The sequence below is a fragment of the Xenopus tropicalis genome, chromosome 5 (genome assembly GCF_000004195.4).
Source record: "Xenopus tropicalis strain Nigerian chromosome 5, UCB_Xtro_10.0, whole genome shotgun sequence".
In the NCBI taxonomy this organism is placed as follows: Eukaryota; Metazoa; Chordata; class Amphibia; order Anura; family Pipidae; genus Xenopus; species Xenopus tropicalis.
The window spans coordinates 31,889,829-31,914,892 of NC_030681.2; the positions used below are offsets into that span (position 1 = coordinate 31,889,829).

The window sequence follows — 25,064 nt, forward strand, 5'->3', positions numbered from 1 at the left end:
GCATGTTTATTACATATGTGGGATTCCATGTGATAAAACCATGCATCTCCCACCAACAAGTGTAACTGTCAATGTAACTGTAGCAGGATTTTGTATCCCTTTGTACACTACTGGTTCTTCCTCTTGAAACACAGTTGCCCAAGCCAACTCTTCTCCAGCCAAGAATTTATTTCCAACAATTAATTGGCTTCTGCAACATTATTTCAGTGGTCAGAACCAGCAGTGCAGAAAGGCAAACACTGTTTTCAATTGCAATAACATTTACAAATAATCACAAATCATTGAGGATATTTAATTATTGTATATTGGAAATTTGCATCAGGGATTCGGGCAAAATTCTGCCTTTTTCAGCAGGATTCGGTGGAATCTGTGGCCCTGGCTAAACCGAATCCTAAAAATTACGTGACTTTTTGCCACGTAAACACGGAAGTTGAAACTTTTTTGACGCACCCTTCGCATGTGCCAGCATGTAACTCTTCCAAAGCCTAATTAGCATATGCTAAAAAAGGATTCTAAAAAAGGATTCGGTGCTTTCCAAATTTGCATAGAATTCATTGTAAAGTTATAGGTGGAGTCACCCTTAAAGTGCAAAGGGAAATTCTTATAAGGCACCTACATGAGAGCAGAGTTGTGTACAAAACCTTGTATGCAATGATTTTGTTGCTACGGGCTTACTAGTCATTATTCTGTGTAATGCTCTTTATCTGTGATAATAAACCTTTTCCTTTGCTGTGCTGCTAGGTCTTATTGGAATGTTATTTGAAGAAGGACTTGGTCTACTGGAAAGCAACTCCAACATTTCATCACTGGTTAGTTGACAACAGGAGGTTTGGCCTCACCTTTCAGAGTCCCGCTGATGCAAGAGCCTTCGACAGAGGAGTCCGCAAAGCCATTGAAGACCTCACAGAAGGTAATGAAACCTTAGACCCACATTCTGTCTATTCTTTGCCTAGGGGTGTGGAGCCTGTGAGATTTGTCACATTCCACTGCTCTTTTTTTCATACTGGTGATACCAGAAAAACCCCTGAAGCTGGAAGAATGTTGGCAGGCAAAGAAGGAGGAGGGCTCTTCTAATTTTGTCCTAAGTTGAGTGTATTTTTTGTGGAAAGAAAAAGCAACTATAAATCCCTTCAGGCAGAAGGGGTCCTAAGTACATTCTAAGACACTCTAATGGTTAACAGCTGCGTCAGCAAATACCATTAATGGGGCATTCTTTCCGTCACATTGTAAACTGAGATAGGCCCTTTATATAAGATTTTTCCTGACTTTATTTCCTATATACATGGCCAGTAAATGAATATGGCCTGCCCCAGAGAGATTTATATGTTTATAATGCAACAGGTGATAGAAGCATGTTTTCAGTTTACCAATATGACGTAATAAGGTATCGGTTATTCTGCCCGTGGCACATGGGGCAATTTAAGTTGGATTTTAATTAAAAAATTGATTCAAACTTATTCAAGCTGGTCATCATACTTTACAGTTAAGGTGTCTACTACCCTGTCTATCCACTTTCTATGTGCACCCTGTATTCAGTTAACCCCAGGGCCACTGAAACTCAGCTGAGCCTGATATTAGCAGTGTGAAAGTGTTAGCATTAACAATTTTTTTCGCTTGTTTAGATGCCTTTAGTTACCAGAAACACATCCATTAAATTACATGTGGCTGTGCCTTTAGGCTCCTTCAAAACTCCTAAAATCGCCTCATATGACATAATACTAATATATACTTGTATATAGCTATTCCTACAAGCTGCCACACATGAGCCTGCCATGCTTCTTTTTGCTGAGTTATACTCATTGATTTCTACTGGAATCCTTTTGTTAAAGGCCAATTTAAACTTCCAACTTAGCCTCAAAAGACAGAAACAGTATTATGTACGGCGGCAAGCTGACAGCTTGTCCAATCAATATCTGTTAAAGAATCAGTCCGACATCTATGGGGCAGGCTTAAAAGGCACCTTTGGGCAAGTCCACTCCTGACAGGGCCTACATTATGATCTGATCTTTGTCTGATTTGTTCCCCCACCAATCTGGCTGTTTAGCACAAGGGCCAAAGATCTGCCTGTTTGTTGACCTCTATAAACATGAAAATATACACATGGGGAAATAATGCAGTGAAAGTTCCCCTTTACTTTATAAACTGTGTTTAGCAGAATTGCTTTTCTTCAGGAGAACATGTCCAACATATTTATAAAGCACCAGTGTTGGGTTGGAAGAGACCTGAAGTCAAGCATTTCTTACAATGATATTTATTGACCACAGCTATTTTTACTTTGCCGGCTGTGTGATGGGATTCCTTTTTTCAATAGACTCCTGTCTTCTCTGAGCAGAGCAAAAACCAAAAAGTTGTCAGGAAATGGAAAAAAAATGAGCAATACATGTTAACTGCAGCTATATTTAGTTATGTGGAGGTGTAGAATCTTGCGTATATATGTCAAGACTTTGGTATATACATAGATAAAAAAAAAACAGCTCATATTTTAGCCATAGACTCCCTGGAAAGGTTATGCTGTGTAGGTGACCTCTGTTGTTGATAAAGCATGTTGGATAAAACAAATGTCTGCTTATAAGACACACTTTTCATGGTGGTTCCAACCAGATCAACAGTAGCTATTAGCTTATTATGGTAAAACTCTATTGATTCTAGCATAGTAAGTTAGGTTAAAAAAGGCACACGTCCATCAAGTTCAACCTTAATGCCTATAAATGACTTGCCTAACTGCTAGTTTATCCAGAGGAAGGCTAAACACCCCATCTAAAGCCTCTCTAATGTGCTGCAGAGGGGAAAAATTCCTTCCTGATTCCAAGATGACAACTAATGATGGAAAACTAATGATTTGTGAGTTCCTCAACCAATCATACTACGAATCACAGACTCATTCTTATTGAACTATGAATCTTCCCCTTCTGTTTTATATACCAGGACCTCTACAGTTCCTTTGTTTTACAAATTAATGTGTCCTTATTAACATTATCTAAAGATACAAATTATAACTTTTTTTTTTTAATTTTTTTTTTAAAACATTACCAAAAAAAAAAAGAAATATAACAAAGCAAATAATTAATGGCCTCCCTCAAAAGTCAAGGTTATCACCAAGTACCCCAGATGCTTACAAACCCACTGTGCAGAATACTGAACAGTACCATCCAGTTATATAGCTGAAAGAAAATACTTGTTTTTGCTTTCCCTTCTGCTCCCAATGTATCGGGTGTCTCCTTTATGCCATCTAGTCTACCTGGAAGAAAGGTAGGGCTTGTTCCGCAGCAGGCTGGCATCATGCCCAGCGAATCTTGGTTACACTGTATTTCTTTCTTATCTCCTTAGATTGTACTGCAGAAATGTGGTTGTGAGGAAGGGGAAGGTTAATAAAATGCCTCTGTGTTTTGCAGGTTCTTGGGGGGAGGTGGTGTTAGAGTACAAGGGTGCATTATTTGTTTTATTTTTGTTTTCTGCTGTATAGGAGTTTGCATTGCATTATATATATCCTGAAATCCTTATGTTACCTGCCAGAATCACGTGATTTTTAGCTTGAAGTCCCTTTTTCCCTGACATTGAGAAGTGTTATTTGGTGGCCATGTAGCTGTAACTACTTTCTTTCTGTCTAGCAGCGTTTATAACAGGGTGTACATCAGAAATCCTGTGGCTGAAAAGCATGGGGTTCTATTGTTTAAACCACCACTGCAATAGAAATTAGCAAATAGGGAGGAATTAAAATCCAAACAAAGGACTGTGCAAGATTCATCACATAAAATGTCATTTGTTTTTGTTAAAAGGATAAAGGTTGCCATAAATGTGGTTTTTCTGAAAGTACATACAAGTTAAAGGTTGTTGAAGAATTAAACTTCTACATGCAAACAGAATGGCAGTTTGTAGGGGGACAAATGTCACCAGGTAGTGACAATGACACATAAGGGCTACGGGAGAACATTGAATATGGCTTGAGAGCACAGCGACCGTCAGGGCATGACGCATAGGTGTTAAAGGGGAGTCTGTGTTTTCATTATTGCCTTAATGTGCGCCTGACAAGCCCCACAAGTACACCCCCAAACATAACCTTCTGTCTGCACATTAACTCCTTCTCTCCTCCTTGCTCATTACTTCTCACTCTGCATCCAGGACTTTTCATGTGCTGCACCCATCCTTGGAACTCTTTCCCCAACCCATGAGACACTGTCAGTCTCCAGGCTTTCAACCGATCTACTTTTTCATTCAAGCCTATAATCAAAGCATTTTGACTGCCCACCGTTATAACCCCCCTTCTGGGTTTTGTTTTTCACTAACCATTTACCATTACTATCCTAACCAACCAGAACTCTGCAGTCACACTAGTTAACCTCAATGTATTTCCACCTAGGGCCCTCCCCCTATCAGTTTATGTGTTGCTGGTATTGTTGTAGCTTGTATTGAGCGAGAAATGGGTCTCAAGATGAGTTGATTGGATCTCTGATCCCATATGCTGCTCTTTTGTGTGCCTGAAAGTTTTAGTGTCTTGCAGTAGCTGATAGAGGGAGGTCGGCAAATAGGGAAAGTCAATATTGTATCAAGGTTGTGTTAAACCAAAACATTCATATTTTCTGTTCTTACATGAGGCACATTTACCACTTCTATTAGCAGGATTCTGTGGATGTTATCACAGTGTTCAGTCTCCTTGCCTTAAATAGTTACATTCACAGGAATCTCCATTGGTTTGCTCTAAGTAAACTGATATCTCGGTTTAGCTAGAAATTAGCCTAATAGTGTATGAGTTGTGAATTATTTCTTCCCATATTTGTAAAATTCACAGAGTTAATAACAGGTTTTAGTTTAAGTATTGGCATCATGTTCTCAACTTAGACTTCCATCTTTGGGAGACTCTCTTAATAGAGTGACAGAGTAGAAGGCAAGTGCATTTGTAGCACTGCGGTGCCACCCAGACAGCATCAGTAAAAGTCCCCAAATGACCCAGTGGCTATATTTCCTGTTTCTAAGCAGCTCTGAGACAGAAGCTTGGATCCTTGGCACTCACTGCGAGGGTTGTCATGCCCTGGAAGTTGTATATCTTTAACAGTTCTCTACTCACAGTCAATGCATGGGCTCCAATTCTTGTGCTCACTTGGCATAGCTGCTGAGAGACTGTGTAGGCAAGAATAGAAGAAAAAGTATAGTTAATGGGCAAAGATGCATTCATTTTTTCAGGAAAAAAAATCCAAAGAATGTTATTACCAGAACTCTAAGACCCAGTATAAATACTGAATGGTATTTTAGTTAGATGCTGCATATGGGGCCTGTCCCTGGCATCCTGGGACTAATGGGAACCTTACACCAGGGACAGTTGCCCAGGAATGAACATAACTGAGTGGTTAAGGTTGGAATTTCTCCAAAAGGGAAAGGGCAGGAATGTGAGTAGTTTCCTAGAGCACTTACTGGGAGGTCTTCAAGTATGAGGGGGGTATTATTGTTACACAACAGAATCCATAATCAAAAAGTTTCCTGTATGGCTCATACTTAAAAGCTCCTGCATAGGAAGGGTCCTCTTCCTGTAACGACTGTACTGTCCTAACCGCTGAAATTAGAAATTATTATTGTCTAAGTATTTTTTATCTAGGCCAGTGTTTTTCAACCTTTTTTGGGCAAAGGCACACTTGTTTCATGAAAAAAATCACGAGGCACACCACCATTAGAAAATGTTAAAAAATGTAACTCTGTGCCCAGCAGCAGTGCCCCCCTAGTACATTGGTGCCCAGCAGCAGTGCCCCCTAGTACATTGGTGCCAAGAGCAGTGCCCCCCTAGAACATTGGTGCCCAGCATCAGTGCCCCCCTAGTACATTGGTGCCAAGAGCAGTGCCCCCCTAGTACATTGGTGCCCTGCCTACGGCACACCAGGCAACATCTCGCGGCACACTAGTGTGCCGCGGAACAGTGGTTGAAAAACGCTGATCTAGGCAACTACCTGAGGCCTCTCAGAGCCATCAGCCTCTCTACTGGGCTTATGGTAGATTTATCTGTCCTTATGGTAAGACATTGGTAAAACAAAACATTTAACATGAACTGGTGGTGGTCGACATGAAACAGAAACGTTTTGGATTAACTAACCCTTTAACCCCACTGGTATTCTGCTTATGGGTTGCTGAGGATTCATTATTTTCAAAGTGTTTGTGTGAACAGCATGTATTAATTAGCTGTCTCTCTTATTTTTAAAGGATCTACGACTTCTTCTTCCACAATCCATAATGAGGCAGAGCTTGGGGATGATGATGTGTTTGCTGTAAGTACCACATAATGAATGTTTTCTTAGGATACTGTTCCATTGGTGCCAAAAACACTCTCCTGTATGTCTTTGTGGGGCTTCACATGGCGTTTCTCACTCTGTTCAGAAGATAGTATATGGGTTCTTTCATACTTCAAGGGATTGTTAACCTTTACATTTACTTTTAGCATAATGTAGAGCAGGGATCCTCAACCTTTTATACCCGTGAGCCACATAAAAATGGAAAATGTTTTGGAGAGCAACACAAGCATGAAAAGGGTTCCTAGGAGTGCAAATAAGAGCTATAATTGGCTATTTGGTAGCCCCTATGTAGACTGGCAGCCTATAGAAGTCTCTGTTTGGCTTTATACTGGGTTTTATGAAATCAACACTTGCCTCCAAGTCAGGAATTCAAAAATAAGCACCTGCTTTGTGGCCACTGGGAGCAACATCCAAGGGGTTGGTGAGCAACATGTTGCTCAGAATACACTGGTTGGGGATCACTGATGTAGAGAGTGATAGTCTAAAACAGTTTTTCATGTTATTTATATAGCGCCACACATTTCTCCAGTACAGAGATTATACATCATTCAAATCAGTACCTGCCCCAGAGGGGCTTACAGTCTAGCATCCCTATCACATTCCTACACACTATGGTCAGTTTAGTTGCAAGCCAGTTAACCTGCCTTTATGTTTTTGGAATATGGGAGGAAACCGGAGGACCTATAGGGAACCCACGCAGGCACAGGGAGACCATACAAACTCCTTGGAAATAGTGCTCTGGCTGGGATTAAACAGAGGACCCAAGTGCTACTAATGCAGTATGTTTTTTGTTTTATGTGTTTTTTTGTTAATCTTCCCCCTACAATCATGACTGATGTAGCGGTAAAAGAATGAGTTTATAAATTCCAAAAAAATCAACTCCTTTTCACCTAAGTGCTACATTATGTATTTGGGTTATTTTTCCTGTACTTCTATGTATTTCTGTTCCATTTGTCTTATGAGAAATCAACCAAAGGATATCAAGCATGCATGTACTCAGTGACCAATCCAAGCAAGTTGCATGGAGAGGGGCTTTTAGCGCAGGATTGCCTGGAGGTGTATGTCAAAGGGTCTTTTCAGGTTCCCTTGGCTCTCAGTGAGCAGATTCATTCAGTAGGAGGGATTCTATTCCCATCTGTTCCTTTGTCCCAGTTCTAAAAGACAAACAACAGCAGGCTGGGTTAAAAGGTGATTTCCTGTACTCCAGAGAAAGACTATCATTAGCTGCCGCTTTCCGGCTACCTGCCATGTTTGATTTATGGAGGCCCATCTCAGAGGGGGAGGAGCCCTGACAAAGCCACTTATACACACTGCTCCCACAATAATCCAAGTTGCCCAGTTTGGCCACATTTTAATACTGCACACCATGGCACCTGAACTTCCGTTGTGTGCAGTGAATGTTATTTAGCAACTGGTAATCCTTTTACTTCACAAATCCTGGGAAATTTTTTTAAAGGGGGTTGATTTATTTTTTTTCTCTTATTTTTGAAATGGTGGAAAGACAATAGTGCAGGCATTTGTGTTAAATGTTTATTGGTGGTTCACCTTCAGGTTAATTTTTAGTATGTTATAGAATTGCCTATTTTTAGCAACTTTACAGTTGGTCTTCATTATTTATTTTTTATAAGTTTTGAATTATTTGTCTTCCTATTCTAACTTCTCCTAGGCTTCAAATGGGGGTCACTGACCCTGGCAGCTGCAAAACTGTATCTGTGATGCTGCAATTGTATTTGTATTACTTATCTTCTTATTTAGGCTCCTCCTTTATATTCCTGTCTCTCTTTCAAATCATTGCCTGGTCGCTAGGTTAAATTGAGCCCTAGCAACTATATAGATGCTGCTAAGCAAAAAGCTGAATAATTAAAAAACCACAAATATTAAAAAATGAAGACCAATTGCAAACTCTCTCATAATAGCACAACACCTTTAACGCCTGGCCAGACTGTAAGTTTTGTGGACTGCATCTTTTCTGCAAGTGTTTGTAAACCTTTTTATTTGTGGATAATATATTGAGAATTAGAGTTGGAAGACAATGTGTTTTCCCCTGTAGAAAGGGCATGGCTTATTGCATGCTAATAGCATTCCTTTTCTGCATGTTTGTGCTTAAATAGGCACTTGTTACAACCTGCAGAACTCGTATAGGAACTGCAACTAAAGGGGCATTCAAATTTACTTTCCTGTTTTAAGCATATTAAGTTCCCAAGTTTTCACACATCATGATACATATGATACTAATTTTATTTTTAGAGAATATTTAAAAGCTTTACCTGAAAACTTGAGTTTTTCTTTTTTACTCTGAAAGAGCGTTAAACTATAAGCAACTTTCCAGTAAACATTTGTTGCAAATTGTTATGGTGTTAAATGTATATGTTACTGTGATTACTAGTAAATAGGTTGTTCACTTTTAATTTATTATAGAGAATGCTTTTCTGAGACAAATTGCTCTTTTTTTTTGATTTTTTAATTACTTGTTTTTTTGTTCAGCTTTCCAATTTTAGCAGGTATAAAGTTGCTAGGGTCCAATTTAACTTAGCAACCAGTCAGTGGTTTGAGAGACCAGAATATGAATAGAGAAATGTCTAAATAGAAACATAAGTAATAATAACAATACAATTGTAGCCTTGCACAGCAATAGAGTACGAATAGGAAAGCAGTTCAAAACTATGAAAAATGAAGACCAATTAAAAAGTTGCTAAGAATAGGCCATTTTATAACAAACTAAAAGTTAACCTATAGGTAAACCACTCCTTTAATAGCAATACATGTCTGGCTGTTTGCATTATCTGGCTCTGAAGCCAATGCTGCAAGCCAGCTGATTAACAGACCCTGCGGAGACCAGACCAGTTTTATCCAACCCAGAGAACGTAAAGGGATAAGCAAACACTGCTTTCATTTGCAATTATGTTTACAAATAACTAACAGCCATTGAATATATTATTTAGTAGATGTTTATGGAAAAGTTTCTTAGTATTGCATTTTCTTGCATTAGGGATAAAAGGGGGGTCTGGGTCGAAGACTGTATAAATTATGCCCATTTCAAATTAGGATTTTTTTTTTCCCCATCACCTTTCTGTGCTTAATCCCTGTTCCATAAATGTTACAGGGCAACCCTTTGAATTAAAAAATAACAGAAGTTGTATAAAGGTGATACCTTTATTGGCTTACTAAGATAACCATAGCAAGCTTTCAGCATTTTAGTTCCCTTTTCAGAATAAGAATGTTTGCTATGGTTATCTTAGGCAATAAAGGTATCACTTTTATAACACACTTGTTATTTTTTATTTTACAAGGGTTGCCCTACACTATTTTGGCTGGCTAACACAGTGCAACAGCATTTCCTGTTCCATAAATAAATTACATGCATTTTTCAGGTTACAGAACACATTTTCAAATATGCTCTACAATTTCTCAGTAAGATTCAATGTCTTTTGAAAACTTTTTGCTTTAGGCTCAATGTGGCTCTAGTATTTCTATTCAGGCTGAAATCTGTTTTAAAAAAAACAACACACCTGCCATGGCTGTCCCCATTAGGCATACATACATGAGAAACAGATTGCTGCATTCCAGATATGAAAGGTTATCTGTATTCCGTAGAAAAGGATTTCCTGAAGTTGCAGGAAATTATACTGGATCAACAGCGCTGTGAAACAGGAAACAGTGTCATCGAATAGAATTTTGCAGTTGAGCCTGGCCGCTTGGTGTATAAAGGGCTCTTGTTATCACGGTACACTAGGATTTGAGGTTTTTTTTATTATGATTTTTTTTCATGAGAAACACTTGGAATATTAATGTAGTAGTATGCTGCAAAATCAGTTAGGCACCCCCTAGTGATTGTAATCGCTTTACCTGAAACCCCTGGCCGGTGCTTCTGTTAGGAGAAAACTGATTGTGACTTTCCATCTCCTTTAATTGTTAATCCATAGCACACTTCTTTGCATTAGCATCTAACTTACACCTATTCCCTTCCAGCAGCAGGCACTATATCAGCCAGTACAGGGTGCATTACCGGGGCCTCGGCTGCTCCTCACATTCTCATCTGCTGATGCACTGGCCAACGTGGTGCATTTTTAGATGAAATTTTCTAATCTGCCTGAGTAACTGATTGATATCCATGGTATATAGATATTGCTCTCGATCATCTGAGCAGAATACGCATAAATTCTTATAGCCAGCTACATTTGGTACAAGGTTGTAGACTTCACCCTACAATAGCCACAACTGATCTGTGGGTCAACAAAAAGTGACTTACACCAGACCCTAACTCACCCACTTCCAGCCCGCACCTAACCCAGGGAGCCATCAGTATTTATATGCCCCCCCCCCCCCCATTCCTGAATTTGGTCCACATCAACTCACAATCCACAAAGGATGTGTGTTTGCTGGCCTGAACACACCTGACCCCCAGACAAACCTGCAGCCTGCACTACTAGCCACATACTTGATATACAATTAGGTTATTTTTCTGTTATTTGGCCATTAGTTGTGCTGGGGCTTGGGGATGTAGGGGTTACAAATGAGGATTTTAAATACTGGCGTCAGATCTCATTGCCTGAACACATTCCTGCTCATTTAGTCCCAGACTGGCAATCTGTGGATTCTGGCTGTTGGGGGGCTGTTTGGCCCTTAATGTACTTGAATTGCCAGGGACTATTTTCAGTCTAGATCTGGACCTGTGCTTATTGGGCTCTTGTTAGTTCTTGCATATGGCATTGCTCACTGTGATTTGGTTATGCTACTTACCTCCTATTTTTAACCCCCAAAGATGTAAAAATGTGGTATTTTAGTAACGCGCTATTCTAAGAAACCCTTCAATGACATAAATATAAATCTATATGTTTTGCACATGGGTTTTGGCTATTGCATGGAGAGGGCATGCTGTGACTTTAAAATTTATATATATATATATATATATATATATAATATTTTATGTGTGGTTTCCAGATAGCAACCAAAAATGGCTGGAATTTTCTTGCAAGTCTCTTTCATAAAGGGAAACTACAGCCCATACATGATACGAGTATGGCGTGTAGCCATTTGTAATGTGTGGATAACAAGTTAAAGCTGTTCTGGAAATGGAAACTATATCTGCATTCTCGATCTGGCAGGTTTGATCTTTACAGCGGATTGCCAGCGGTGTCTATGCCTGCCATTTTAATCCGATTGTTTGGGCCAATATCGCCCTTGGGGGAGTACTGCCACCCATGTCTACTAAGTGCATATATTGTACATTCACGTGTGTAAATCTGGTCATACGTTATAAGATCTGCTCATTTAGAAAGGTCGCTTTCCCTGATATACCCACCTAAGATCGTAACAACAGGGATACAGGCCATTGGGGTGAGTAGTACATCAACAAGCAAATGCAGTCCTTGATCTGACAGGAAATTAAACCTGATCAATTGGCATCTGCCCAATTTCTAGCCAGATATTTGTTGGTTAAACCTATCAGAGGGGCCCCATACAGATAAGCTGCCAAATTTGTCTAAAGGGCCCTGAATCGGTGTCTTAAATCTGCCTGTGTATGGCCACTTTATGTTTGTGTCTGTGTATGAATAGAGCAGGCTAAACCCAATCTGTAGATAATCAGGGCAGTAGGACATTCACAACCCTAAGGATAAAAAGGCCAGCTGTAGTAGAATTGTGTAAAACTCATCTGGGATAATAATCCCATATTGTTTTTCTTGGGGGATTGCAGAAACCTGCATAATATTTTTGCTTCTAGATCTTCCTATCTGCTGAGCGTATCCTCCCGCTGGAATGATTTCATGTTGGACTCCATACTATTCTCATTCTTCTGAAGTTATTGTTCATGTAGATTCAACATTTTCCGTCTCCCCAAGGACAGCAAATCCTTGTTACTGCAATGCTTTTGTTTGACTTTGCTTCTTCCAAAACATCCTGTTTTGTGCCGCCACGGCCTACTAACTTTCCAGTGGATCTGCACCTGTACTTTGTGCCCCCCTTCTGACATTAATGGGAATGGAAGAATGAAAAGTGAGCATATCTGTATCACCACTGAATGCTCTTCTGTAGACAATTCTTACATTGCAAACTGGCATTGCATGTGGCAAAAAGTTGGCAATTGAATCCCCTTAAGGTCTGTAATTAATTGCCACCCCCTACTAAATTCAACTTTCATTGTCCTTCAAGTCTGATGGTCTCTTTTACTATGAATATACCATAGGGCTCTAAGTTAATTTATTGTTATCAAGTCTGCGTGCTATTAAAGGGTCTCTAAACACATAATTAAAACCTTGCCTAATAAAAGTAATTATTCAAAAACACCTTCCAGTATGCATTTATTACAGGTTTTTAATAATTTTTGGACTTTTTTGATTACTGAAAGTAGCATCTCCCTGTCCCTTGCCTTTGTTTGCATGTATCGCCGATCCTGACTATTGTACCAAAAGCCAGATCAGCTCCCACAATGCCTTGCATGCTTCCTTACCATTCTGCTAATCAGCTGGCTTCTGCTACATTGTTTCAGTAGTCAGAACCAGGTGATACTGCTTTCACAAAAAATTACATTTTAAAAATAACTTAGAAATTGTCGACAGTTTTTTAGTACTTGAAATCTAGGGGTGGAAATAGAGGTAGACAGAAGAGGCACATGCCTAGAGCGCTGTGGTGGGTGGGGGAGCTAGGCGTGTACCTTGTCTGTCTGCCTACCCGTAGCCCCTGTCCTCAGCTGGACCATTACTGCAGCAAACTTGCAAAGGGGCAAGGTGTCTTGCCAAGTTGCCTAAGGGCACCGGGCACTGTTTAAAGTTGCTTGGAAATATAGTTTCTTTTATGAAAACATTTTATTTTCATTTTTGGAACCCCTTTGCATTGTTATGCATAAATACTTATGTCTATTGGCCACCTTGGTAGGGTAGACTGTTAATATTGTATCTGCATGGATGGAGCATTGGGAGTTCATAAAGTAAAAGTTTATGGGCTAGTCTTGTGAATAATATACAAAACAACAGCAGGCAGGCACTTCTGGAACTCCTTTTCAGTATCAAAAAATGTTATCAAGAAGCAGCTCGAAGTATAGATAAAAAAGTATAAAAAAAAACTTTATCTATACTTCGAGCTGCTTTTTGATACTGAAAAGGAGTTCCAGAAGTGCCTGCCTGCTGTTGTTTTGTATATTATGTATGACTCCCCAAGCTGAAGGTCTGGGGCATGAGCACCTGGACCCATCTGTACAGGGGGTAAGATTTCATTTATTACAGCAAGATGTTAGTCTGTGTTATTTTTGAAAGAGTTTATTTCTAGTCTTGTGAATGTATTGGTCCAAAGCATGGTCGGGGTTAGGGATGCACAGAATCCTTTACAAACCAAATCCTAATTTGCATATGTAAATCAGGGTAAGGAAGGGGGGAAAGAGTGCCATGTGCTTTGCGCACGGTGAAAACTTCCGTGACAAAAAGCCACTTGATTCTAACGATCGTATTGCAACAAGTGTGATACAGTCTGTAGGGGTGAGGACCACATTGGCTCGTTGATGGGGTCCTCACCCCTACAGACTGTATCACACTGATGGGAAAAATCATACCTGTCTGATCAACATCTGCCCAATTTTCAGCCAGAAAATAGGTCATGTAGGCCTGTCGGAGGGCTCCATACACAGGCAGATAAGCTGCCAATTCAGTCCGAAGAGCCCATGTATGGCCATCTCAATAACAAGTGCTCATAACCCCATCTCTTAGCACAGTAGAGGCTGACAGTCATATTGGTTGTACCCTTAATTTCTGTGCAGCTTTATCCTGTATTTTTAATTGATTTTGGCACGCATAAATGTTCTAGTTAGGCAGCTGTGTGTTGTTATTTTAATATAAAAGATAAAGTAGTTTTTGTTTTATTGACTTGAGATAGTAACCACATGTATGTCCTATATAAAAAAAAAAAAAAAAGCTCCACTAATAATGTTTCTTCCATGTCTGCATCCAGCCCTGGCTTCCAAGCAGGAATTCTTAACCTATGGGTCAGGACTCAAAATTAGGACCATGCTGTTTATCATTGGGTCTCCATGGTTCCTGTTAATAAAAACAAAAGAAAATACAACACAACAGAGTGAGTGCAAGCAGGGGATCACCCCAAAACGTTGCCTTATGACGCAATAAACACACAGATGTTCCCTTGCTTGCACTTGCTCTGCTGGGGGCATTTTTTTCTTTTTGGATCATTCTGTAAGGGTGCTGATCCCTACCTGAGCAAGCACAGACCAATACAATTTTGAGAGGCCAGGCTATGCAGTTACACATTCTTGTCTTCAATAGACAATAGTAATAGAAGTGCAGTACATATTTCACAGCTACTTATTGGATCTCAAAGCTGAGTCTCCATCAGCTAAATGGTAACTGTTGTAGGATATCTGTGTCAACAGAGCTCATCGTACAGGTTGCTTGTAGGATTTCGGCTAGAGCCATAAGGGGACAAGATAGGCTCCAGCACTGAGGGGCACTGCTCCAGCCTGGGTGCAGACACACTGAGCGGATTTCTTTCTTGAAACACATGAATATTTATTTCCTCACCAATATCTGCTCTTTGTGTCTGCACCCAGGCTGAAGCAGTGACTCTCAGTGCAGAGGCCAGTGCATTGGCTAATTCTCAGCCTGTGTTTAATCAGCCCCTTGTGGCAGTGTCTGAAAATAATGTAACTGATGTTCAAATCTAATCTGTAAACTACATGAAAGATATGCCTCTTGTCTGTCAGAAGGGAGCATCCTGTAGTATACCCGTGGGCATTGTGATGTACATTGGGGAGGTGCACTAGGCTGGGGTTTAAGATTAGCAGTTGTAATCATAGTGGTATACAATTTACTTGTCCTTAATCCCAATTCTCTGTTGTCAGCAGCCTTAGGAACCTGAATATTGGGCTGCACAGAATCCAAGATTACAGTTTTATTTTTACTAGGTTTGTATGAACTTTAGTATTTGACCGCACCTTCTGTGATTTTACAGCAGTGATCCCCAACCAGTGGCTCCTGAGTAACATGTTGCTTACCAACACCTTGAATGTTGCTCTCAGTGGCCTCAAAGTTGGCGCCATTTTTACATTTCTGGCTTGGAGGCAAGTTTTGGAAGCACAGAGACAGTTTTACCTCAAGCAAAGCCTTCTGTAAGCGTTTTGGGCACCCCTAGGATATTTTTTAATGCTTGTATTTTTCCTCATCTTATATTTAAATGTTGGGACCCCTGTTTTACCATATGTGATGCCTGGGCCCAACATGTGCTGCCGTAAAATTGTTCTCATCTGCAGTAGGTTCTAAAAGGTGTAATCTTATGTATTTTAAAACATAAAAAGCACAATATGGTGTTCATTGATTTAATCTCAAGATTCAAAGGGCAGGTATGTATGTATATTTTTATTTATAAAGCGCTACTTATGTACGCAGCGCTGTACAGTAGAATACATTAATACAAACGGGGTTAATAAGATAATAGATAAATACAAAGTATAACAAAAAATACAAGGTACAGTTGCAATAAGTTAAGAGTCAAAGACACAAGAGGATGGAGGTCCCTGCCCCATAGAGCTTACAATCTATATCAGGTATGCGGAAAGCACGTGTGATATGATCATTGCAGATCTTCGGATCAGCCGTCTCCTTTACACAACTGGCGCACAGGACAGGTGCCTTCTGAGACGGCCAGGTAGGCAGACAATAGGACTGGGCTAAGGCACAGCACATGTGAATAAAATCTAAGCTTGCTCTTGACTTGTTTTGCCATCGTTTCCCATTGTAAAGCGACGAGAAACAACATCTCTTGTGTTTCCGTTACTGCCGTTGACATTTGAGTTTTCTTTGTTTCTAAAAAAGCACGTAGGGGCGTAGTGCCGAGTGGCTTGAGGAGCGAGATAGGGCTTTGTGCTGCTGAAGGTGACACTGAGCAATGCGTGCGTACAGTTATTGAGAAATCGCCTGCGCTGGCCCGCTGACAGCTACTTGATTGACGACTTCCTGTTAGCACTGGGAAAGACTAGAACGGCTTTTTATTGTACACAGAAACCAGAGATGGACCGAGACCCATGGCGAAAATTGTCTGTGCAGTCCTGCGTTCTGTGCTATCTGCCTTCATAGGAACAAACTGAACATTAAATGCACAAATGCTTTGCTATTATTGTTTTATGGCGGAAAGAGAATACCCATATATGTACTCTCACCTTACTGAACCGTATCTGTGTACCGTGGATATTCGTATGTTCAACGATTGGGCAGGTTTCATCTGCTGACGCACCTTGCTGCTCAATGTATGATGCATTGGTATATGAGAAATTTAAGGGGAGCCGCGGAAAGGTTGGAAAGGCGGCCATGCCGCATATGGTCCCTCTTATGATCTTGTATATGGTCAGATACCATATACAAATGGCTAGTGTGTGGCCACCATAGCACAAATTGCAATTTTACAAAAGTAAAAATGTGCACACAGGGAGGACAAGCATAATAATAAATAGTAATAAGTTAGTATAGGTATACAGTGATAAAGTGCCATGTGCTAAAAGGCCCGGCAGGAAGGAGCTCTGTAGCTTTTTGTCCCTGCTCTGTAGAGCTTTACAATCTAAGAGGGTGAAAACATACAGATATCACAAATCGAAGAAAAACTGTACAGATGTTTGGGCATTAGCCCTTAAGACCCAGGACTGGACCAGGCAAGGTTCCGCTGCTATAAAGGGTAGGATCTGACTTTCTTTTTAAAATAGTAAGTGTTCCCTACTGAGGAATTCAGAGAGAGAATTCAGGGGTAAGGAGCTGCAAGGTTGAAAGGTTTAAGACGAGGGAGGGCAGTGGGTATGGATGGTGTAAAAAAGACAGTGGCCCTGAGAAGAGTGGAGGAAACACCCGGTAACATTCGGGGAGACTAGTGAGGAAATGTAGTGGGGAACGGAGCAATGAAGGGCTTTGAATGTTAGCAGAAGGATTTTGTATACTTACTTTTGCTTTACAGGGAGCCATGATTTATGTTGTTGGCATTGGGCAAGTTTTCAGTGTCTAATAGACAGGCTCTCCATACATTGGCTGATTCCTGTCAGGTGTAGGTTTTTCAGACAGCTGGAGGTGCTGGTGTGAGGTGAGCCATGGCCCTGTGGCCAAGCAATTATATATGCACCTCCCAAGTGATTTGCAATAAGGCCAGTCCCTGTTTCTGTTCTTGAGAATATTTTTCCTTGGAAATGTCCCTGGTGTTTAAACATTATTGGTTGCACCAAAGTAGTGCAATGTTCCTACATTTAAACATAACATTTATGGCCAAACAATCAGATCAGTCCAATTTAGCACACCACCTGGGTGGCCAATTTGGTTTGTTTGGTGAGGACAGCTTGTGCGGCCAGCTTAAGATAGTAACTGTCATCCCAGTTTGGCACATTACCTATGGTGGCTTGGCACACAGACATATTTTGCAGCACCAGTATATTTTAGGGCTTTTGGTTGCATCAGCTGTTGGGATGTCTCGTAAGGCCCGCTTCCAGGGAAAATAAGTGCTGATGATGTCAGCTGTCTAGAAATGACCCTTGCCAACTTCTAAATACCAGCTCTGCATCTAGTGTGGGAAATGTCTGCTCTCAGAGGCTACCACGGGCTTTGCAGCCAACATAGGATGAATCACAATAAATGGTGGTAAGTCTGCATCATTGTCACCATTGCCATCCAGATATGCAAATGAACAGAATATGTCCGATAATTGTCAGAAATAGCATAGCTGTGAGGCATTGTGCAGAGGAGGTTACATAACTCAACCATTGTGTTAATTGTGCAGCTTATCAGAATGAGGCATCATGTGACAAACACAGTAGCAAAGGTGACCTGCATTATTCATTATTAATGATCACTACACACGTTAGAGCTGTTTATTTGTGTGTGAGTGTGTGTATACAGCACTGATTGATTGTATTGTGTTTTTCCTTTAAGTATGTGCAGATTCACATGTTTCTTTTAATTTGGTTAGACACACAACAATTCAGTCTGCTACAAATAAAGCTTGCTGTGTGGCTTAGTAAACATGATCCCTGGTCTATTTTCCCCTTCCCTCACTTCAGTGCCTCCTGCTGGTGCAAGAGACATCCTTATAACTTGCAGATTGTGTTTCTATAGATTCTGTTGGGCTCACATGCCAAGAATTCTTCACAACTGCAGCCTAGTGAACCAAACAGCCCACAGACAAAATAATAGAGGGCCTTCTTGATCAGCGGTTCCATGTCTGTAGGGCTGCACCCTAGCAGGGAGCAGAACAGTGGCCTGGGGGCTAGTTTGAGTGAACTGGAAAATTACCTGTTGCCTCCCCAGGACACTCGTGGAAGCCCAGCTTGAATGCCAGGATAAGATTTGGGCGAACTATGGCTGAAACAGCAGTGCTTTTATATATCTGTAATATTGTTATGAACTAAGAGACTCTGTCACCAGCTGGTAGAACTGAACCCAAAAAGTCCATTGATGTAGTGTTTAGGCTCCCAAAATGTTGGTCAGGCTGCCCTTTAAACAGCCAACTCCTTGTATAAGGTGATGCCAAAAGCAGAGAAATACGTGAAGGACGTGGGGTTGACTGTGAATGTTGTATAATCTCTGCAAGGTGCTTGTTTACAATGGGGTACAGCTTCCTTTGTAGTGAGAATAGAGAGGGAAGTTTTCCTTTACTTTGCTGGTGGCCTTTTGCCAGTGCTGTCCAGCTTGCAGGCCGTATCTGGCCCCAGCCCCCCTTGTGTGGGTCCTGCTCTGTCTAGCTGCTGTGACTGCTACCTTTGTGTAAGTTTTAAAAGTTGTCAGTACTGAGATTAACTGAGACCCCCCTGCATTGTTCACACCTCAGCTTTAGACCCTGCATTGTTCACACCTTTAAGCTCCTGTAATGTTAACACCTGCAAGCCCCCTTACATTGTTCACCCCTGTGTTATGCACACCTGTAAGTCTCTGCAGTGTTCACACATGCAAGCCCCCTGCATCGTTCATGCCTGTAAAAAGCCTTTAGCCAATAAGTGTGTGCACAGTTTGAAGGTTAGCTGTAAAGAGTGCAACCGGAACTGCGGACAAATGTGTGAAATGCGCCGCCATTCATGCCTTTCTGTGTGAAGCTGCCCAAGGGTTTGCTTAGTCATGTTTAGTTGCTGCTCCTGACTTTAAAGCATTTCATGCCATTGTGACTGTGCAAGCAGGAGTTGCCACTGGTGCTTCAACTATAATAGGGAACTCAATTTTGGCCTAGGCTTGGACAGAACACATTTTACATTGCAGGCTATATAGGCTGAATAGAAAGACAAAGTGGAAACAGTTAAACTTGCTTTGAATTAATCCATCTGTAACATAAATTCCCCAGTGTAAATTTCCCCAACAAGGTTTCTGAGATAATTTGTTTGCCATAGGCTTGCTTTCCTATTCTCAATTTCCCTACAGTCTCCTGTGGACTAGGGTAACCCTTAGAACACAAAAGGATGCTGGGAGTAATGCAAATGCCTATATTTCTCCCTCCATACCCTTACTTTCCATATACTCTTTATTTGTCTCAAAGCTCCCTATTTAGGTGTGATATCCTTGATTCAGATACCTCAAAGGGGGCAGGACCTATACAAAAGTAAGTGGAAATTGTGGCACAGTCTGAGGTAACTGGCCATGACAGGGGGGACACTTGTGGAACTTGGGCAGGCACTCATGTGTTTTCCTTTGCCTCTTGGTGCAAATTGATGAGCCCTGTCTCTTCTAATTGTCATACACATTGCAGTAAGGGGTACAGTCTCCCCCATATATTGTACACATTTCAGTAAAATTCCAAACATTATAACTGATGGCATCACACTGTATTTTACAGCATATTAATGGTGTTCTGATGTGTATTCTAAATAAGAAACATTGTGCCTTGTGTTATATGATAAAGAATTAGCTGTGAATGAGCTGCGGAATTCCTTTCTGTCACACAACAAACTCGTACCTACACAATACACACACTTGTACAGTTACTATAACCAACCAACCAGTTTTTCTTGCAGGCTGTGGTATCTCTTCATGCACTAATAATACACATATTATGGCTCCAAAAAGATTCTGTGCATCTATGAAGCACTGTAGGCAGTGCCATGTAGAATTCTCTTGCTTTTGTGTAAGGCTGTGATCCCCAACCATTGGCTCGGGGGCAACATGTTGCTTACCAACCCCTTGGATGTTGCTCTCAGTGCCCCCAAACCAGGTAGTTTTGAATTTTTGAATTCCTGACTTGGTGAAAAGTTTTGGTTGAATATAAACAAGATGTACTACCAAATAAAGCCCCCTGTAAGATGATAGTGTGCATAGAGGCTGCCTAATAGCCAATCACAGCCCTTTTTTGGCTCCTCCATGAACTTTTATGATGCTTGTGTTGCTCTCCATATCTTTTTACATTTGACTGTGGCTCATGAGTAAGAAAGATTGGGGATCCCTGGTGTAAGGCATTGGCCTCCACGTTACTCCACAACTAGGCAACATAATGCCGATCTATTCCTTACCGATCTCTCTAGATGCGGCATAATCCTGGGAATTTTTGCAGGATTTGGATTAAGGCTCTGCACAAGTCATAGTGATAAAATTTTGTTCATATTCCAATTTTTAAATGTTAATGTAATGCACTTATAGCATGTATTATTTGGGACATGGGGTTTTCAGGGGTTTCCAGAATTTACAGGGCTATGCTTACAGCTGCTAAAAAATGTTTAATGAAGAAAAAAAAAACCAGGATGGTTTGGCCATCAAAATGGATTCATGCTCCCTTATTGAACTCTGAGCACAAACAAGGTACTGTGTAATTACTACAGGGAAAAAAAGATTTCTTGTTTCATCCAAATCTTGTTGAATCCAAAAATGGCAGCACTCAGATTTAAGCTGTCTGGACCTAGTCAGTCCTGTCTTATTATATCCCATGACGTACCTAATCTTTTCCTACCCCCAAGAATGGTGTTTTCCTTGGGTGTAGTTAAATGTTACAGAACTGTAACTGACACTCTGTGAGCATGTGTGTATCTAACTGTTTATTTGTAGTATAGATTTCTATAATTGAGCAAGTTCTGTAAAACATGAAAGAATTCTCAGTAAGTTCCGAAGGTGCATCTCGTGCTGTCAGGGTAGTGCTGTGTGCAAGGTGCTGCGCTGCTAATAAGCTCTCTCTGTTTCCTACAGACCAGCACTGACAGCTCTTCTAACTCATCACAGAAGCGAGAGCCCCCAGTGAGGACCATCGCATCTCCTTTGCCTGGCGGACATTGCCGATACAGCACTCTGAGCAACATCGATCTTCCTGGTTTTGAACATTACCCCACAGAACAAGTATGATTTTTGCTTCCTTGGGGTCAAGTCCTCCTTTGTGAACCAGCCACACTATATGCCTCACCCACATACTAAATAAATGGCTAGGGTCTGATTTACCTTAGCAACCAGGTCGTGGTTTGACAGCGAGACAGGAATATGAATAGGAGAGGGACCTGCATAGAAAGATAAGTAATAAAAATTAACAATAACATTATGCCTCACAGAGCAATAGTTTTTGGCTGCTGAGGTCAGTGACCCCCTCTTGAAAGCTGACAAGTGGCAGAAGAAAAACTATAACAAATAAATTATAAAAACCAATTGCAAAGTTGCTAGCAATAGGGTATTCTATAACATAATACTTGGGTATTGTGAGTATATGTACACAAAATATAGAATATTAACATGAAATATTGTCTTTCCTGATATCCTATCCACTTGGGCCAGAGAAATGTTGTACAGAAGGATCTTTTTATGACTACCAAGAACTAATTGTTTGCCATCTTTGCATTTCAGTCATTGCCTCGGCCTCATCGACACGTCAGCTTCCCAGATGATGATGATGAAATAGTGCGCATCAATCCAAGGGAAAGGAACTGGCTCACTGGCTATGAGGATTATCGCCAGGCGCCCATTCATCGCAAATACCCAGATACTGAGAGCATTGACTCTTATGTTCGGTTTGCTAAAAGCGAATCTACGAAACATGATTACAACTACCCATATGTAGATCACACAAACTTTGGCATATCCAAAGACCTGAAGACCTCTGTTATAAACACCCAGCCTTCAAGGTGCTCATCCAGGAGAAAAGATGGAGAGAGGTCCAGATGTATTTACTGCAGGGATATGTTTAACCATGATGAAAACCGCCGAGGGCAGTGCCAGGACGCCCCAGATTCGGTGCGAAACTGCATCCGCCGCGTTAGCTGCATGGGATTTGCAGACTGTGTGCTCTATCACTGCATGTCTGACTCAGAAGGGGATTACACAGACGCTTGTTCTTGTGACACCAGCGATGAAAAGTTTTGCCTTCGGTGGATGCTCCTTATCCCCTTATCCATCATCGCACCGGGCATGTGCTGTTACCTCCCTCTGCGGGCTTGCTATAACTGTGGTGTCATGTGTGGCTGCTGCGGAGGGAAACACAAAGCAGCTGGATGATCGCGTGGAATCCAAGGACTTGTTAATCTTATGCATCTTTCATGATCTATTGGGAAGCGCCTTGACGTGGAACACTCGGTTCCAACCTTTGGGTGCAGCTTGCCCCAACTTGAAAAGCAGTTTTATTAAGCCACAGTGAATTCAGCTAAGGTGTCTAACAAACTCATTTCCAGCTCGGAAAGATGAAATGCTAAACCGGTAAGGAGGAGAAGGCATTTTGAGCGGCTTTAGTTCTTGCCATTGAAAATTCAGGTGTATAGTATGAATGTGGAGAATCTAAATCTGTCAAGCCTCAACTTGCCTGAAATGTATCACCTGTAAATAGCTTTGGCACTTTCAGAAATGTGGTATGTCAACAACACTTCTGCTAATGGGGGCTCGGATTGGGTAAAGATGGAAATAAATCCCCCTTATAAGTATTTTAACCTGCATCCAGGTATTCTGTGCTTATCTGCGCTAACATAGGGTGACATACGAGTACCATCATGCAGTATTTCTCCTTCATTATTATGCCAAAAGCAATTATTTAAGCATATATAGTATTGGATGTCCAGCACCATTTCTTTTGTTTTCCAAAATTTTTTTTTTTACATTTTTAATTTGAAATCTAGTGCGCTAAATGTGGGTTGCGTGCGTGCACTTTCTGCATGGGTTTAAAAAAAAAAACTGATTTATGCTGGAGCCATGGTCATTTCAGTTGATCTGTTTGCCCCTAGGCTACACGGAGTGGCACAATTTGCACATGACATACAATGATTGATTTTTGGGAATCCTCACATGACCCTTTATATTTTTGTTTTCCAAATATTATTACATCTCAAATTCAGTCCATCATTTAATGTAAAACATTGTGGGGTTGTTGTTTTTTTTTTTTTTAAACTTTCACTTTTTTTTTTTTTTTTACTGAAAAAAAAAAAGGGAATTCGAAAGAGTTTAGGTTTCCATTTTAATATTCCAACTTGAAAATTCCTCTCACGGTTCATGTAGAATTTTGTTTTGTGTACTTTTCTATTTTTGGCTTGTGTTACCCAGCAAAACACTACATTGTTAGTCACTTTGAGTAATGATCAGCAGAGGCAAATTTAAAAAAAAAAACAAAACCCAATGGGTTGTATTCTCTGTGAGGCCAAGTTTGGCCAAAGGGATGACCAGTGTCGGACTGCGCCTCCCAGGATCCGCCCAGAGAATTTGAGATCGAGGGCCCACTCTCATTGCTAAATGTAATAGGGGTTATATAGACCTAAAATAAAAAAAGGAAAGGGCTTATTGAAATTGTTCTTGGCCAGGGCCAACTGGGAAATCCTCTGGAAGGCCAAGCCGACCCTGGTGATGGCCTAATTGCTTGGCCGCCATATGGGTGGATACACCTTTGTCACACAAGGGATTAAAGCTGATAGTATCTTCTCATATTTTTGGGAATATAAAGGAACATTGGGTGGTCTGAAACTTTTTTATATTGCTCTTAGAAGTTATCCCAAATGCCAAGAGACATGGGAGACAAGTCAAAGACACTAGATGCTTGTGTTCTCTAAAGGGAAGCCTTGCCCTCCAATTTATCTAACATGGTGCTAAAGTCTTGAGGATCTGGGGCAAGAGTACAGCGATTCTAGGGGGTGCGTTGTCAGATGCATTCTGCTGGTGGCAATGTTGCTTAAAGGGAGAAAATCAGGAGTCGTTTAAGATATGTACAAAAGTATAGTCTTTGACTTGTTTTATTGTTGTACTGCGTAAAACTATTTCTTCTGAAGGCAAAGTGTTGGGTAGGTCACAAGTAAAAGAGAGGGTTGGGTCAGGTGAGCAATTCTTGCCATGCGTCAGGGTGCTCCATCTTGTCATAAGCAGAAGTGAACAACCAGGAAAACCAAAATGCTAACCATAATTATATGGTAAGAAATGTGTATTTAACAAAAATCGGAAACATGGATTTATTCTTAAGGCGCTATACACAGGCTGGTCCTATAAGGATACCGTAGGAAGGGTCATACACAACACGGCCACCTTCCTGTTGTTCCATGCGGTCAGGTCTTCTCCAATGCACCATGCTCTGGCCAACATGGTTCATTGTGAGTTAATATCTTCAATCTGCCCAATTATTGAACCTACTGATATCCATAGTAATTAGATACCAGCCAGGGCCATTGGGCTGCCATACATGTACTGGAAACTTCTTCATTTTGTATGATTTCAAGGCTACATGAATGGCCAGCTTTACCTTGAAGTGGACTGCCAGGAAGGCGTTACTTGGGCTTAATTGTGGCTAACTTACAGTAGTCACTTAATTTTCTTAGCAAAATTCTCTCTCTAGCCCTTCTAAATGTTGCAGCATTTCTTATTATGAGAATAATGGGAATATTATAATGTCATAAGTAAAACACTA

At 40.8% G+C, this 25,064-nt stretch overlaps 1 protein-coding gene across 1 annotated transcript in view; it reads left to right on the forward strand.

The window, feature by feature from the left end:
• spred2 (sprouty related, EVH1 domain containing 2) overlaps positions 1 to 23,112 on the forward strand; it is a gene marked incomplete at its 3' end in the record, with an annotated part of 60,622 nt that extends 37,510 nt beyond the window's left edge. The window contains 4 exon segments of the mRNA NM_001011032.1: positions 742 to 910; positions 6,184 to 6,248; positions 21,398 to 21,544; positions 22,040 to 23,112. Coding sequence (NP_001011032.1) covers positions 742 to 910; positions 6,184 to 6,248; positions 21,398 to 21,544; positions 22,040 to 22,687 — 1,029 coding nt within the window.
• Between the last annotated feature and the right edge of the window lie 1,952 nt (positions 23,113 to 25,064).